Source organism: Branchiostoma lanceolatum, chromosome 2 (genome assembly GCF_035083965.1).
Source record: "Branchiostoma lanceolatum isolate klBraLanc5 chromosome 2, klBraLanc5.hap2, whole genome shotgun sequence".
Classification (NCBI taxonomy): Eukaryota; Metazoa; Chordata; class Leptocardii; order Amphioxiformes; family Branchiostomatidae; genus Branchiostoma; species Branchiostoma lanceolatum.
In genome coordinates, this window is record NC_089723.1 from 37,250,108 (window position 1) to 37,265,635 (window position 15,528).

The following is a 15,528-nucleotide window of genomic DNA, read 5'->3' on the forward strand; positions in this document are numbered from 1 at the left end:
AAGGGCAGGAAATGGGATGAATATAACTTATGGTATACTTATGACGTGTCAAATTCTACGTTATGCTTTCTTAAGAACTAATCATATGTGTGTTTTCATGTGCCTCTTTAGACTATTTATCCATTTGAACCGCCTGCTGCATTCCCCACACATGTAGGGTTCCTCCCCTGTGTGAGTCCGGATGTGATCCTTTAAATTACGCAGCTCCCTGAACTGCCGGCTGCACTCCTCACACGTGTAGGGTTTCTCCCCTGTGTGAGTACGCATGTGTCTCTTTAGACTAAACAGCATGCTGAACCGCCTACCGCATTCCCCACATCCGTAAGGTTTCTCCCCTGTGTGAGTCCGGATGTGAGCCTCTAACTTACGCAGGTCCCTGAACTGCCGGCTGCACTCCTCACATCTGTAGGGTTTCTCCCCTGTGTGAATCCGCATGTGTCTCTTCAGATAACTTGCTTTACTGAACTTCTTGTTGCAGTCCTCACACCTATATGTTGGCAAACCCCCAACCGAACCTCTGCTGACGTCATTACTCTCTGTTGTCGCCATCAAGTCGCTTCTGTAACGTAAGTGAAGAGAGAAAAATAGAAACACACATACCGCAAGATTTCCCCTGGTTAAACAAATAAACAAACACACACGTGCGCATGTAAAAGCACAAACACACACACACACACAGACACGCGCGCACACACACTACACATGCAAACACTCACATGCAAACACACACACACACACACACACACACACACACACACACACATTGAAACGCACAGACATGAAAACACTCACACATGCAAATACCCATAAATACATAGATAAACACACACACATACAAAACACGTAAACACACATGAAATCATTTTATCATTTCTAGTAGGTATACTAATTCACTGTAAGCCTATTTTGAAAGCCTCAAAATCATCATCTTCCAACGTTCGAATTCTCATCCTTGGCAAATGTTCGTTTCTTTCCTAACTGTTCTCTCATCTCCCAAATAAACGTACCGGTACGTTTTTTTCAGCCTCAAAATCCACCCAGTACGTTATCATTTTGGACATTGGAACTTTGCTTACCAAAGATCCCTTTTAATTGAGTTTTTTTTTTCATATTTCTCCGGTGCTTTTGCTCCTTATTCGCTATTTTTTAAGATTTCCCCGCCACTTTGACCCGGCATTTGTGAAATCCTGGCGGTACTAACATATCGGTCGATCTCGCTACAAAGTAAACGTTGTTGTTAGGATAAAAAAAGACGCCACACTGAGGTATTTTTCAAATAAACAACTTTGACAGTCTCTGTTTACATCGTAAACCAAAGCACGCTGATCAGAAAACAAATCATATGCCTTCGACGCGCAGTGTTAGAATTACTCTACTCACGTGGGATACAGCCTTTGATATAAAAGCAACACCACGTAAAAAAGTCTTAGCATCAATAACTGTATAATCACTTCCAAAATATACCAAAAGCTTTCCATCCTACCACAAACATGAACATTTAGTCCTTCGCAAATCGCCACAGTAACGTACGCATGCGCACGGCAGTGTCAGTCCGTGAGAAAGTTTCTCATGGAAGAGCTCACCTCGAAGAAGGGGAAACAACTCTTTTTGACCTAAATATAAAACTCCTTTGTGTTAGTCAGTAATGTGTGTGGCATTTTAACAAAGGGAATTTTCTATACATTGTATTAAAGTCTATACACACAATTAAATTACAATCTAGTCACCGTTATCACCACATGAAAATGCTTTTAAGAAGATTACTCCTTTACAGAGAGAATGCCGGAGCTTTCCTATAATTTTTTTGTGTTACTGTCATGTCTGGGAGGGCTCACGCATGTGTAACATGAGAACCCTGGGGTTTGTGGCAACATTGTACAAGCCTGAGGTTTCTGCATCCCAATAGATTTTTTTTTGACAATTTAGTCTCTCAAAATGAATTTTTTTCTACATTTTTTCATTTAATTGCAACAACAACACCAAGGACAATGTATGATAGTGTCCTTAACATTATATGATAATGTGATTTTGTGGAAAGCATACAGTTTACAAATCTATGTTTCTATATGAAGTGCATAACACGATAAATGGCAAGTTGAGAAAGAAAAAAAAGTAATATCATACATGTCATAGTTCGTCCTTTTCTATATAGCTTTTACAAATAAGTAATACTTTTACTGAGTATATGATCAGGATATTGTGATTTTCTGCTCAAGTTCTAAATGTTGATACATTTGTACGAAAATAGGTAGACTCTGAAGGTGTTGCCCATCCAAGTGAACCGAGAAGCTTAGTGACTTTTTTGATTGCACGTGTGTCAGTTTATACAACAATTTTCCTTGATCACTTGCTTCAAGTTCCAAGTAGAAAAAGCATTTATCATGCACATTTTTATTTGTTAAATATGAACGCACCGTTGCCCCCCGGTTAGGGGTCATAGCGGGGACCCATGCCCGTTTTTTTCCCAACAATTTTGGATACTATACATTTACGCGTTATGTGAAAAGAGTAGGGGTCCTTCCCAGTGTGGGTGGATCAAACCTAACAGTCTAGGCCGGGTTGACATCTTGAAAACGTGAATCACCTGTTACGTCAATCTTTCCACAAATGTGGTAAATATCAATAAATAAATCAGGCATAGATGAGTAAAAAGAACCTACCTTCTTGTCATCCTCTTTTCCCAAGACAGAAGTAGCATGGAAACAGTTGACGTGTAAATTTGGCAGTTTTCCGGGGGTGGGGGTGGTATGATCATTCCGGGAATTAAACAGTATTTTGAAGATTTGTCCGGGGGTATGTTTATTCCGGGGGGTATGTTTATTTGGGAGATGAGAGTACATGCTGTACTAGTATCCTCCACATTCCTGTTCGGTCCGTCCCACGCAGTCTTTACTGATTAACTATACGAGCCAGTGTCCTGTTTGTGTCCAAGTTTTAGGATAAATCAACACTGTTGTAGTTAGTGTACCAACCAAACAATAACTGAAACCGAGGATCCAATTGGGGGTTTCAAACATACTTACTGGTAACGCATTGGAGCCAAAAAACGTTTACACTTTTTGCCAACATATAGCTATCCCGTCTAGATTCTGTTACGTATAACAAAGCAAAAATACAGTAACTTGAGCCATTTGAAATATCTCTCTCAACTTAAAAGACATCCGATAACCCCTACAACACCCTTTAATCCTTTCTTGACCCGTTAACAGCCCAGAAAAACAACAGACTACATTTTGTATTATTAAAAGTCATCGCAAAATCGCGTCTTGTCGTGTTTCAGCTTCGACAACGTTACACAACATCACATAGATATTCTTCATACCTTCTCACCTGAAGGGTCTCGACGATTGGAAAAGTAGGAACCGGCGAATCCGAGGACAAAGATACCGTCTGAGAGAGGACAGAGATAGATCGGAGAGCGTCTGTCGTCCGTCCACGCGATTCTCACGGGGTATCAGCACACAGTATTCCTCCGCGACCCCCGTTATCCGTGACGTAGCGATGAAAAATAGTGAACCCTAAATCTCGGACCGTATGTAAAAACGTTAACGTTACTGCCAGCGAGGCACCAACTTTACTGTATGGCAGTATAATAAGTGCGCTTTTAGATCGCACGCATGAGTTTGTGAAGTTTTCCCATATGGCGTATAAATGCGCGCGACATTTGCAGCTGCCTGCTGAGGTGAGTCGGCTGCAGTTCCGTATGACCCCGCATGATGCATATCAAAGTGGTCGTCAGATTGTTAAGAAAAACATACTCGTTTGTCGTGATTTATCCACGTCGATTTCGGTCACTTGTGTGGTCCAGAAACCGCCATTGGCCGGCAACTGAGTTCTGCTTCTGTGACGCAGGGCTGTAAAAACCCAAAGGGGCGAGTAAGCCGCTCCCGGGATTCGGCTTGGGACTTCAACGCGCTCACTACTAGTAAAAGGTCCGGACCAGTTAGACTGGTCAGTAAGTGGAGGTTGATCCCCACTGTTACACTACCCCCCCCCTTTTCTTTCTAGACTCGTCCCGATTCTCCGAGTTCGACATCCCTGTGTAATCTGATCGTTACTCACAGGGCTGGCGTGGGAACCATTGTATAAACTCAAAGGGGGATTCAAACCCGCGCCGATCCCGATCCGCACGGCTTGGGAATTCAACGCGCTAACCACTAGGCTAAAAGGTCCGGACCAGTTAAACTGGTCACTGTTACTGTTACAGGGCTACGAAAGTAGTGCGGCCAAAATCTTTGGCCGTTTGTAAAAACCTAAAAGTGAATACCAGCGAGGCATGAACTTTACGGAATGGTAGTTGACTGTAACAAGTCGGCTTTAAGATCGCATAACTAAGATTGTGAAGTTTGGCTAGCCGTTGTATGAATGCGCGTAACCTTTACAGTGATCAACTCGGAGTATTAAATCAGGCACAAGAATTTGGCCCCGTAACATTACATTCACATTTATACGTATATTCACATTTATACATATATACCAATGCACATGACATTAAATTCAGATTTGTCAATATATTATACATGCGATACGCAACTTTGTCCTGTAATGAGAGTGAAAACCCCGCAAAGAGTACACGACAGGACATCATCTGGTCATCTTCAGCTTCCTGTAGGTAATCAGGTAGAAAACAGTGACCACAAGGGGCACTTCCAGGTCATCCATAGCGCACTTCCGCTCGTGATACTAGTAGTCAGAATCGCGTGGACGGACGCTCGAGCTGAGGCTGCTCTCTGATCTATCTCTGTCCTCGGATACGCCGGTTTCTACTGTTCCAATCGTCGAGACCTTTCAGGTAAGAAGTGATGACGAATATCTATGTCAGGTTGTGTAACGATGTCGAAGCTGGTAGACTACAAGTCACGATTTAGCGATAGTTGTAGTGTGTTGTTTCTCTGGGCGGTGACTCACCGCACAGAATGAACAACACAAAAACCATCGCTAAATCGTGACTTGTAGTCTGCCAGCTTCGACATCGTCAGAAAACGTAACATAGAAATTCTTAATCATTTCTTACCTGAAAGATCTCGACGATTGGAACTGTAGAAACCGGCGTATCCGAGGACAGAGAGCGTCCGTCCACGCGATTCTGACAAGCTTGGAAGAACGGAAATGTGCTGTGGATGACCCGGAAGTACACTGCCAGATCAGTTTCTTGTACCTGATTACCCACAAGAAGCTGAAGATGACCGTCTACAAGTGACCAGATCATGTCATTCCGTGTAGTCTTTGATCTTGATATTTACGAGGTTTCTCTCTCTCATCACTGGATCAAGTTGCGTGTCACATTTATGATAAATCAAGTTATGTAAATTATGACAATGCCCGATATATTGTAATCAAAAACGCCCGTTACCTATTGGGAAACGAGTTTGAAAGATACCCTGACTGGATGGTATACAAGTCGGTGGGTTGGGGTGTGAATTCTTTTAATCTTTTTCCCACTAAATCGTGGACATTACTAGGAAATCACAGAATTGTAAAAAAGGCCGAAAAAAGAGACAAGAACAAAAAATAACTCTGACCCAAACCACTGCTTGGAGAGGGGTTAGCATTGAGCACTGTTCCATTATGAATGAGAAAAAAAATTATTTTATTTGAGTATTCAAATGTGATATTAAGAATTGGCATTTAGAATTGATATATCCGAGACCCTTAGCAATCATATGTAAAATTGTACCAAAACGTGCTGTGAACAACAGTACACTTGGTTAAATGAAAAAGTTGATTCCCACCGGTGTTATACCAACAAACTTTATTATAACTGAACTATAACAAACTAAATAACATAAACAAATGACCTAAATGAACATAAACCTGAGCCCATCATCTCTACCTCCACCATAATAGAACTGAGTTAGTAGGTATAAACTCTAAACATATACCGTAACAATTAAAAATAATCACAACAAAGCTAGAGTCAATTCCATGTCACCGAGAGGGTTTTCAGATAATATTGCTAGTGAGTTCAAACAATTTTAGGTAAAAGACTATTCCAGTCAAAATGTTCTAAATTGTTCAAACAATCAAGAATGAAAGTTTGAACATGTTTGAACTTATAAATATATGTTGGAACTATTTGGAAAGTAATTGCACAAATATCTCTTTATTTAGAACAATTTTCAAACATCTATGTGATTGTTTCACTGTTTGAACATGTTGGAACAATTTGCATCATTTTTCAAATGGTAGATTTGGGTTATTGCCCCCATAAAAGTAGGTGCTAATCGCACTCTATTGTCTGCCTCTGTATATTTTTAGATTTCACGTCTAGACCTTTGTCTTGAGGCGTCTATGCATGGCACCCAGGCCTAATCCCCTATACTTTGAAGGGATGTGTGAATTGCCCTGTTCCCATCCCACTGACCCAGTTATACCATGTTGTTATAATGTTGGAACATATAGGAATAAATGATCAACCTATTTTCCAACAGTTTCGAAAATAATACAAATAACATCTGTAATGTTAGAAATTTGTCTAACATGTTTGAACACAGCAAAAACTATTTAGAACATCAAATGAATGTTGGAAATTGTTCTAAACAGTCACTTATCTCCCTTAGATTGTTACAAAGGTTTTGCAAATGTTAGAACAAAAGGCAACAAACACCCTCTCGGTAATGTGGAATCGACTCTATAAGCAAAATAACAGTGAAAATAGAACTAAACTAGAAGGCACGTAGTAACAGGTAAGATAATCAAAGAAGTACTGGTAAAATCTTTTTGTTTGATTTTTCCAAAGGTGAAAAGAAACAAATACAAGAAACCTACATATATATACTCTACGTGTATAAACATCGAAATCAGTTCGCAAGCTTCCACCTAGAATACATTCAGCTACAATATGCTGTGAGTATATCTAAAAGGTAACAATGAAACCTGAACAGTAGCAGAATAAATGACATCAATAAATGTAACAGAAGGGATCTACATAAACATAGCCCTGTGCCTATCATCTCTACAGTAAGCTTGACTTGACTTGACCATAATAGAACTCAGTTAGTGGGTCTAACCTCAAAACACAAAACTTAACAAATGCACTTTTCTGTAACGAAGCTATAAGCAAAATGACAGCGATGCTATCATACAAGTAACAAACAAGGGGATCCAAAGACAACAGTCTTGTCCACATAGTATAAAAGGAAATGGGGTTTGTCGTCAGACTAACACCATAAACTTGAAAATTTATCATTTTTTTCTACTTTGCTTTTTTCATATCTTCCATCAGTTTGGCCTAAAATACTTCTCATTCTTTGTAATCATTTTCTCAAACTGATGTTCTCATTTTTCTCCCCAGGATACCCAGCTGACTGAACTATCTGCTGCACTCATCAAACCTCTGAGGTTTCTCCCCTGTGTGTCCGCATGTGTCTCTTTAGCTTACGCAGATTACTGAACTGCTTGTTGCACTCCTCACACCGATAGGGTTTCTCCTTGGTGTGAGTTTGCATGTGGCTTTTCAGATGACTCAGTCGTCTAAACTGCCTGCTACACTCTTCACACGTATAGGGTTTCTCCCCAGTGTGAGTCCGCATGTGGCTCTTCAGGTGACTAAGCTGACTGAACTGCCTGCTGCATTCTTCACACATGTAGGGTTTCTCCCCTGTGTGAGTTCGCATGTGGCTTTTAAGATGACCAAGCTTACCGAACTGCCTACTGCATTCCTCACACGTATAGGGTTTCTCCCCAGTGTGAGTTAGCACGTGTCTCTTCAGACTACCCAGCTCACTGAACTGCCTGCTGCACTCCTCACACCTGAAGGGTTTCTCTCCTGTGTGAGTCCGCATGTGTCTCTTCAGACTGACCAGCTCACTGAATTGCATGCTGCACTCTTCACACTTGTAGGGTTTCTCCCCTGTGTGAGTCCGCATGTGTCTCTTCAGACTGACCAGCTCACTGAATTGCATGCTGCACTCTTCACACTTGTAGGTTTTCTCCCCTGTGTGAGTCCGTATGTGGTTCTTCAGATTACTAAGGATAGTGAACTGCCTGCTGCACTTCTCACACATGAAGGGTTTCTCCCGTGTGAGTCAGAATGTGTTTCTTTAAATTACACAGAATACTGAACTGCCTACCACACTCTTCACATCTGTAAGGTTTCTCCCCTGTATGAGTCCGTATGTGTTTCTTCAAATTACTCAGCTGACTGAACTGCCTGCTGCACTCCTCACACTTGTAGGGCTTGTCCCCTGTGTGAGTCCGCGTGTGTTGCTTCAGACCACCCAGTTGACTGAACTGCCGGCTGCACTCCTCACACTTGTAGGGTTTCTACCCAGTGTGAGTTCGTATGTGAGTCTTCAGATTACCAGGTGTACTGAACTGCTTGCTGCACTCCTCACACGTTTGAAGAGTGTTGCCAACCCCTCCTACCCTACCATTGGTAACGTCATCGTGGCAGTTCTTTGCGCTAGCCATGAAGTCACTTCTGTAATTATAGTAAAAAGATAATGGCATTTTGTCGATGGAAAGTTTGCATCACAGTGAAATGTAAAAACAGGCAGCATTTCATCTACCAGGAGAAATGTGACGGATATATCTAGGCTATGATGTCCAATTTGGCAATATCGAAGCATTTTTTTACTTTTCTTTACACATGGTAGTTACTGAATCCTTACACTAGCCAGTGCCCTACATTTGTCCAAGCATTAGGATAAATCAACACTGCACCAGTTTATAGTGAACCGCCCCCAGAAACCCCACCAGACCCCGCTGTCAACAGGCACTGATGGACACCAGAGGTGAGAAAATTGTGGGTGGGAAATTCTTGGGCAGGGGCCGATGGAGGGGTTTCTGACATACGGAACTCACCTATGTTGTGTGTTGAAGTGTCCGAAATTGCTTTTTTTTCGCACAAACATACACATAAATGCAATCTAAATTCTATGTCACTACCAACACAGTATACTATGATGCCTTTTGAAATGTCCCGTGCAGTCCTATTTGTTGACTTAAAAGATATCCAGTAGCCCCTAAGCTACCCTTTTGTCTTCACCATCGCCCTGCACAAACAAAACACTTAAACCGTCGCGAAATCGCTACTTGCAGTAGACCCCTTTCCAAATACCGCGGCCATTTTGAATCCAGGGCGCGCGCACGTGATTCGAGCGCGGGAAAAGTGAAGACCCGGTAAGTCCACAAGCCAGCGGTAAGGCGTCCCCAATAGAAACCAGCGTTGAGTCATCTTCGGCGGCGAGATGTTCTCCTCCTCGGTGAAATCCATCGATATATTTGCATGGCACAAGTAGATGATATTGTTGTGGACACTTGGACTAGATATCGGCCAGTGATATTGTGAATTTCTGCTACGTTTCCACAGTTTCTGCCGGGATGTTGAATGCGCGCTACAGTGATAAAATGCTGATATGTTTACACCGCGTGCTTGTAGTTTCCCTAATAATGTTAGCTAAAGTCGAGAAAAATCCCACAAAACATACACTTTTCGGATCATTTTAGCTTCGTTTAGGTATGAATATAACTCTTGAGCCTTTTGGCTGTTGTGACAATGCCAACATAATCTTGAAATTACGTTAGTTTGAGGGAGGGTTTTGTTTTCTGTGCAGCGTTACATCGACTTCGCTCAGCAATATTTGACATTTCCGCTGAATGCAATCCCACACACACAAAAAACGTGAAAATATAGGCCTAGGCTTGAGTTCAATGTCCTTAAATATGGCAGCATTCCGGCGGCTTTTTGACGATCTTTTCGGATGCCAAGTATTTAGGCTTGAGGACTCTAAGTACGTGAGTGAAGTTGTGTTTTCCATTCTATCTGACGTTTCTTTAAATCATTTTGCGCGGCAATATTTCATATATCTGTTGGCCGGATGGAACCCAAAAAACGTTAAATAATATTGACTTGAGGACTGAAGGACCTCAGGCCGATATTTTTCCTTTTGTTGTGGGGTTTCATCCTGTGGAAATCTAAAATATTTCCGCAAAAAGTAATGTAATGAAACGCTACAAAGAAAACACGCCCCCTGCTTCACTCACGAACTTCATCAAGCTAATCTTGGCACTGGAATATCGTCAAAGTCAAAGGAGCCACCGAAGTTCCGTCAAATTTTTATACTCGCAAAGCCCTCAAGCCTATATTTTCACGCTTCTGTAATATCATCCGACGGAAATTAAGATATAACGGCGCAAAGTGAAAACACTCCATCTTCACTCACGTACTTTAGGCTTTGATATTTCAGAAAACTCGTCAAAAGAAGCCGCCGAAATTTTGCTAAATTCCCCCCAAAAATTACCTTTAACTCAAGCCTACATTTTCAGGTCTTTTTTTGTGGGATTGCATTCAGCGGAAATGTCAAATATCGCTTGCGGAGCGATGTAACAAGAGAGAAAGGAAAAGCTAGACAGAAAAGAAAGAAAGAAAGGCTAGACAGAAACACGACCCCCTCTCAACGCGCGTTTTCCCAGGGGAAGTCACAACCGGTAAAATTCTGTATATTTCAATCTAAGTAGCTATAAGGATTCCAGCCCGAAAAGTGTATGCTTTACGGGGTTTTTCTCGACTTGTGAGTGAAGCAGGGGGCGTGTTTTCTTTGTAGCGTTTTATTACATCACTTTTTGCGGAAATATCTTAGATTTCCATAGGATGAAACCCCACAACAAAAGGAAAAATATCGGCCTGAGGTCTTTCAGTCCTCAAGTCAATATTATTTAACGTTTTTTGGGTTCCATCCGGCCAACAGATATATGAAATATTGCCGCGCAAAATGATTTAAAGAAACGTCAGATAGAATGGAAAACACAACTTCACTCACGTACTTGGAGTCCTCAAGCCTAAATTCTTGGCATCCGAAAAGATCGTCAAAAAGCCGCCGGAATGCTGCCAAATTTGTACCCAAAAGGACATTGAACTCAAGTCTATATTTTCACGTCTTTTTTTTTGTGGGATTGCATTCAACGGAAATGTCAAATATTGCTGAGCGAAGTCGATGTAACGCTTCACAAAAAACAAAACCCTCCCTCAAACTAACGTAATTTCAAGATGATGTTGGCATTGTCACGACAGCCAAAAGGCTCAAGAGTTATATTCATACCTAAACGAAGCTAAAATGATCCGAAAAGTGTATGTTTTGTGGGATTTTTCTCGACTTTAGCTAACATTATTAGGGAAACTACTAGCACGCGGTGTAAACATATTAGCATTCTATCACTGTAGCGCGCGTTCAACAGCCCGGCAGAAACTGTGGAAAAGTAGCAGAAATTCACAATTTTACTGGCCGATATCTAGTCCAAGTCTCCACAACAATATCTACTTGTGCCATGCAAATATATCGATGGATTTCACCGAGGAGGAGAACATCTCGCCGCCGAAGATGACTCAACGCTGGTTTCTATTGGGGACGCCTTACCGCTGGCTTGTGGACTTACCGGGTCTTCACTTTTCCCGCGCTCGAATCACGTGCGCGCGCCCTGGATTCAAAATGGCCGCGGTATTTGGAAAGGGGTCTGTTCTGTACTTTGAACTCGTTACACAGCCTTACACAGATAGTCGTCAACACTCCTTACCTGACAATTATCTGCGGTTAGAACAGCTCAGAACGGGAACTGGCGTCTCAAAAGAAAGTCTCCGGGCGTCTTTTCGACACGCAAGCACGAAGAAGTGCGCTTAGATGACCCGGATGTACACTATTTGGGTCAATTTTTTTGTACCTGATTACCCACAAGAGGCTGAAGATGACCGTCTACCGGTGACCAGATCAGACCATGCCGTGTACTCTTGACGAGTTTTTACTCTCATATCACAGGCGACCTGTGTGTCGCATGTATACCATATGTAGAAAAAGTCCGCAAAAACAGATTTCATTTGGGGAGTAGTGCACATTCAGCACTATGTTGTTATGACTCAGACAAGTTAGGAATGGTAAATTGATTTGTATGGTTTACGTTCTTGGTGTTACCAAGAAATGACAATAAGAATCTGACATATCAACCACCCTTAGCAAATATTGATGTTTAACTGAACCTTAGCAATCATGTGTTCCATGATGTAATTTTCCTTTTGCCAAGGTGATCAGCCAAAACTTGATTTGATTTATACAGCCAAATATATATCTGATTTATACAGCCAAATATATATTTGATTTATACTCCGCTTTAGCTGTCCAGGGCCAATCGCCCGTCCAGTTGCCAGAGCGGATTAAACCAATACTGGCTAGTAACTGATTACGAGAATCACACGGACAAATTCACGAGCTAAACCGAAGGTAGCCGGGCAGACGTCTGTTCCAGACCCTAGGTCGGGCCAGCGGGAACCTGGAACGTCATCACAGACTGTTGGTCCTGATATGTCTCGTCTAACTACCTTCAAAACACTTGTTATTTCAACATATAATGTTCGCACACTATACCAGAAAGGAAAGACTCACCAGTTATTCATGGGCCTAAACGATGTTTTTTGTGATCGGCCGCTGCGCGACCGACCGATGATGATGATACAGCCAAATCTTGTAAACGTTGTAAACAAAAGCATACCCGTCTCTAATAAATAAGCTGATTTCCTTCAGCGTTTTGAGAAAAACGACTTTATTGTAACTGAACTGTAACAGAATAAAAGACAAACTTCAAGGGAACTAAAACGAACATAGCCTTATACATCTACAGCCATCATAATAGAATACAACTAGAAGGTAAACACTAAAAATGATTAAGGCAAAGTTATAGATAAAAACAGTGATGCTATCATGTAAGAATATAGTGTTATGAGATAGGAAATTTAGCTGAATAAACCAGCACATAATAGAGACCTTGAAATACCAGTATCATCATCATCAACCTGCATCAACGTCAAATTCAGTTTGTAAGCTGGCACCTACTATATATTCAGCTAATATATCAGAATGCTACTGGTAGCTCTATAATTCTAAAAATAAACCTGAACTGTAACATGATAAATAACGTTAAGAAACATAACAGAAGGGACCTAAATAAACATAACCTTGTGTCTATCATCTCTGCTGATACCATAACAAAACTCAGCTAGTAGGCCTGGCCTCTTTGACAGACTTTAACAATTAGGAACATGTGCAATACAACAACATAAGAAAACCAAGCTGTACTTCAAAATAAAAAATATGGTGTTATGACTACATATGTATATAGTCGTGTGCATAAACATAGACTTTAAAGTAACAAAATAATTCAAACAAAGCTACAAGAAAGAAGAACAGTGGTGCTATCATATAGAAAGTAAAATAGGGGACTGAAGGACAGTAAGCCTTGCCATCAACGTTGAATAATAAAACAGAAAATTGGGTAATAAGAAAAATAGAAAAAAAGTTTGTATAAAGACTCACATCTTAATCTTCGAAAAAAATGGGGACTGATTCTAGGTGTTTGCCGTTTTAATACACCTGAATGTGATCCAAATATGACTCTTTGTGTTCTATTGTCAGTATTTGCCAAGAATCCCTTACAAGTGTGTTTTCATGTGTTTCTTCAAAGTATACAGCCTACTGAACTGCTTGTGACACTCCTTGCACTGGTAGGGTTTCTCCCCTGTGTGAGTCCTCATGTGTCTCTTCAGTCTACCAAGCTCACTGAACTGCTTGCTACACTTCTCACACCTGTAGGGTTTCTCTCCTGTGTGAATCCGCATGTGATTCTTTAGACTACCCAGCTCACTGAATTGCCTGCTGCACTCCTCACACCTGTAGGGTTTCTCACCTGTGTGTGTTCGCATGTGTCTCTTCAGATTACTCAGCTCACTGAACTGCCTGCTGCACTCCTCACACCTGTACAGCTTCTCTCCTGTGTGAGTCGGCATGTGTCTCTTCAGACTACCCAGCTGACTGAACTGCCAGCTGCACTCCTCACACATGTAGGGTTTCTCCCCTGTATGAGACTGCATGTGTCTCTTCAGATTACCTGGTGTACTGAACTGCTTGCTGCACTCCTCACACCTGTAGGGTTTCTCCCCACTGTGGGTCCGCATGTGTGTCTTCAGATTACTCAACTGACTGAACTGCCTGCTGCACTCCTCACACCTGTAGGGCTTCTTCCCTGTGTGAGTCTGCAAGTGTTTCTTCAGATTACCTGGTGTACTGAACTGCTTGCTGCACTCCTCACACCATGGAAGAGTGTTGGCAATCCCTCGTACCATACTATTGGTGACGTCACTGTGGCAGCTCTTTGTACTTGCCATGGAGACTGTTATAATAGTGAAAAGAAAATAGAGTAAATGACCAAATTAAAAATGAAATTCAATCCATTGAGAGATTTCATCAGTGTTACAACGGACACCATTGCATCTGCTTGGAGACATGTGACGGCCATAATGACAAATATAGAAGCAGATCTTTTGCTGGTAAAACTTTATGTAGTCGAGGACAGAGGCACTAGAAGATCTTGGAGGTTATATAATAACAGCAAGGTAAAGAATCTGACAGTCCTGGTACAATCTCACACACACACACACACACGCACACACACATATATGAACCACAGGCATACATACAAACACACATACACATACACACACACACACACACACACACACACAAAGGAACAGGCACACACACACTCACTCACTCACACACACATACATACATACATACATTATTTCATTTCTAGTATGTACAACCTTTCATTGTATCCTAACATTACAGCCATCAAATCAATTTGCCAACGTTCCAAATTTCCTTGCTGTAACATTATGATTATCCGCACATTCCTGTTTGGTCCGTACCACATAATATATACTGATAAGATACACCAGTCAGTATGAATATTCACCTTGAAGTTCAGCCAGTAGGTACCCTTTCGAGTAATGAGGCTAGTATGTGTTGAAGTTTCATGACAAATCATCCCTGTAGCAGTTAGTGAACCGCCCCCAACAAGAAAACACCAGACGACGCTGTCAACAGGCACTGATTGAAACCAGATGTGAGGATCCGATCGGGGGTTTTCCGCATACGTTACACAAATTCTTTGTGTCTTTGTAGCCAAAAGTAAACTTTTGTATATACATAACCATTCCGTCCAGATTCTATGTCTCTTCTTACACAGTAAAATCACAGTACATTGAGTGATTTGAAGTTTGTTTCTCAAATTGAAACAGATCTGGTAGACCCTACAACACCCTTCTACGTCTTATCTTGACAAAACAAAACGCTAAAACCACCGCAAAATCGCGACTTGTAGTCTATCAGCTTCGATATCGTTACACAACCTCACATAGATATTCTTCATCACTTCTTACCTGAAAGGTCTCGACGATTGGAACAGTTGGAACCGACGTATTTGAGGACAAAGATAGATCAGACAGCGTCCGTTCACGCGGTTCTGACAAGCTTTCACCAACGGAAATGCGCTGTGGATGACCCGGAAGTACTCTATGAGGGGGGGAGGCAGTATTTTGTACCTGATTACCCACAAGAAGCTGAAGATGACCGCCTACCGGTGAAGAGATCATGTCATGCCGTGTACTCTTTACGAGGTTTCACTCACATCACAGGATCAAGTTGCGTGTCGCATTTACAATATATTTAGAAATGTGTATCATGAGTATAGATCGTTCCGTGC

General features: G+C 41.6%; 1 protein-coding gene across 1 annotated transcript; it reads right to left on the reverse strand.

Moving 5' to 3' along the window:
* Window positions 1–81: 81 nt before the first annotated feature.
* On the reverse strand, window positions 82–15,319 carry LOC136427044 (zinc finger protein 208-like). The gene is made up of 6 exons (XM_066415763.1): window positions 15,206–15,319; window positions 13,421–14,154; window positions 7,335–8,015; window positions 5,015–5,158; window positions 4,530–4,606; window positions 82–559 (listed from the first exon to the last, which is right to left on the reverse strand). The coding sequence occupies exons 2-6, from the start codon at window positions 14,147–14,149 to the stop codon at window positions 82–84; spliced, it is 2,109 nt and encodes a 702-aa protein (XP_066271860.1). The 5' UTR covers window positions 14,150–14,154; window positions 15,206–15,319.
* Window positions 15,320–15,528: the final 209 nt, after the last annotated feature.